The sequence below is a fragment of the Manacus vitellinus genome, unplaced genomic scaffold (genome assembly GCF_001715985.3).
Source record: "Manacus vitellinus isolate BGI_N305 unplaced genomic scaffold, ASM171598v3 scaffold_35_pilon, whole genome shotgun sequence".
Taxonomy (NCBI): Eukaryota; Metazoa; Chordata; class Aves; order Passeriformes; family Pipridae; genus Manacus; species Manacus vitellinus.
The window spans coordinates 4,342,002-4,344,396 of record NW_021940498.1 but is presented as its reverse complement, the minus strand read 5'-3'; the positions used below and the strand labels follow the sequence as shown (position 1 = coordinate 4,344,396).

At 61.0% G+C, this 2,395-nt stretch overlaps 1 protein-coding gene across 1 annotated transcript in view; it reads right to left on the bottom strand.

Moving 5' to 3' along the window:
• The window catches only part of ARAP1 (ArfGAP with RhoGAP domain, ankyrin repeat and PH domain 1), a 28,750-nt gene that overhangs the window by 19,670 nt on the left and 6,685 nt on the right, over positions 1–2,395 (bottom strand). Inside the window, exons 3-4 of the mRNA XM_029961460.1 lie at positions 2,337–2,393; positions 768–835 (exon numbers count right to left, since the gene is read on the bottom strand). Coding sequence (XP_029817320.1) covers positions 768–835; positions 2,337–2,393 — 125 coding nt within the window. The remainder of the gene's footprint in view (positions 1–767; positions 836–2,336; positions 2,394–2,395) is intronic.

The window sequence follows — 2,395 nt, the reverse complement described above, 5'->3', positions numbered from 1 at the left end:
TGAACACCGGGGTGGTTATTTATAGCAGCTAAAAATGTCGGCGCTTATCAAGAAATCCGACATCTCCCCCTCCTCGGCCACAGCGTTCCCAAGCAGAGGCAAGTGGGGGGCTCCAGGCGCTCATGGGGACCTGCAGCTGCTGGGATCCCTCAAATCCACCCATTCCCGCCCCAGGGAGCGCGGGGGGCAGACAGAAGCTCCCAACCCAGGGCTTAAATTCAGGATGCAATGCCGGAGGTGTCCACTAGCATGCACCCTGTGCACGGGAGTGTGCCAGGGCGCTGCACGGCTGCGGGTGCTCTGCGGAGAGCCCGGGGGACCCAGTGCGTGATTCCTGGGGACACCGGTGGGTGCTCCCCAGGAACCCTCGGGTTCCAGCACCGCTGAAAGGCAGGTGGGTATCTCCGAGGGACACTGAAGGACCCAGTGGGTGCTTCTTGGTGACTCTGGGGTTCCAACCCCCACGGGAGAGCTGGTGGGTGCTCCCTGGGGACCCTGGCATTTCAGCAGCACTGAAAGACCTGGTGGGTGCTTCCCAAGGATCTCTGTGACCCTGGGGTTCCAGCACCCCCAGGAAACCCAGTGGGTGCTCCCCGGGGACCCTTGGGAGACCCGGTGGGTGCTCAGCAAGGCACAACCCCCTCTCCAGGCACTGCCGACGTGCTCCTCCAGCCCTAACCAGTATCTCTGGAGCATCCCAAGGCCAGCAGCTCTCCTCGGGACAGTTACTAGCTCCTGCCCACCTCCCACCCCATGGTGGGACCAACCTTGGCCATCTCCCCCACGGGTCTGGCTAATTCCTCCTCCCAGGCTGAGTCCTCGTAGTCCGAGTCATCTGACAAAGGAAAGAGAAGATGCTGGGAATCAGCTGGGGTGGAGCAAGGGGTCCCATCCCCCCCTGCCACCCCAGAGCCTGTGGAGAGGATGCCGGCATGGCTGGGCTGGCTTCCCCCTCGCTTTACCCTTGGCAAACAAACCACACCATTCCTGTGACAACAAGGCTTTTATCGAGGAGTTTGGGGAAGAGCTGGGAAAGGGCAAAGTCCCGCTAGTGGCACCTCTCAGCACTGTCACGACCCTCCTGGCTTTGCCTGGGGGGATTTGGTGCCACCAGCCCCAGCACCACGGCTTTGTCCAGGCTCTCATGTCTCTAACGGAGAGCTCCTGCTGCTGAGGGGTCCCAGGGGCTTCTCCCACATCTTGTTTTCCAAGGTGGATTCCCTCCTCCTCTGTTCCTTATCAGCTCACGAGCTTGTGCACCCACGGAAACGAGATCCCAGAGGAGGATGGGAGCGAGGAGGTGGTTCCTCCTCACCCAGCACCCACAGCAACAGGACTCCTGGCCAAGACTGTAACCCCGCAGGGAACAAGTGGCCCCAGATAGCCTGACCCTGGCAGACACTCACTCCCAAATCCCATTGAGAACCTGGAGCAGATTCCTCCCAAAATTGCAACCCAGGTGATGCTGTTTGGGCACTGGTAGCAGGCAAAGATGCTCCCAGGCTGCAGGAGGTTGAGGGGCGCAGGTAGATGCTTGCCTTGGCACCAGGGACCCCCTCTGCAGACTCTGCATCCCCAACCCAGCCAGGCACGGGGTGGGAGCAGCTTTCCTCCCTGCAACCCCATGACAAACAGATAAGCTCCTGTCCACGGCTTCTCCCAGCTTCTGAAACACAGCCCAGCTCTCAGTTAAACCAGTGCCACTTCTCGGAGGGCCGCTGGCCCTGAGCAGGCACCCAGGGCCCCACAGAGCTCAGCCCTTCTTTGCAGCAGAGCTATTCCAGCTGAATTAGAGTCCAACCAGGGTTGCACCCTCCATGGGGGTCAGCATCGCTCCCTGCAGCTGGCTGAGCTCCGGGGACCCCCCAGGGAGGGGGCTGGAGGATGCAAAGGCATGGTGCTGGGACCCCAGAACCAAGGACATGCAAGGGGGCCCACATTTCACCCCCTTGTCAGGTTCACTTTTCCTCCATGAATGCTTACAGGGGCTTCCAGCACCCACAGACACATTCGCTCTCCTCTAAGAGAGGCTGCACCCAAAGCCCCAGCCCAGATCTTGCACCCCCTGAAACCCTCAGCCCAGATCTTGCACCCCCTGAAACCCTCAGCCCAGATCTTGCACCCCCTGAAACCCTCAGCCCAGATCTTGCACCCCGACACCCCCAGCAGGCAAGGAAGGGGACAGAGGAGAGAAGGATCCCAGCAAGGACAGAGCGACAAACTGGTAGGGGAGGAAGGCACAGCACCCACAGGTTGAACGCTGATAGATGGATACGCAGATATCCCAAGGGAAGATCTGGGACAGGGGAAGACTGGAGGGCCCCCCCAGTACTCACCGAACTCGGGCACGAAGGGGACGCTGGCCTTGCAGGGCAGCTCCGGGGGCAGCAGGACT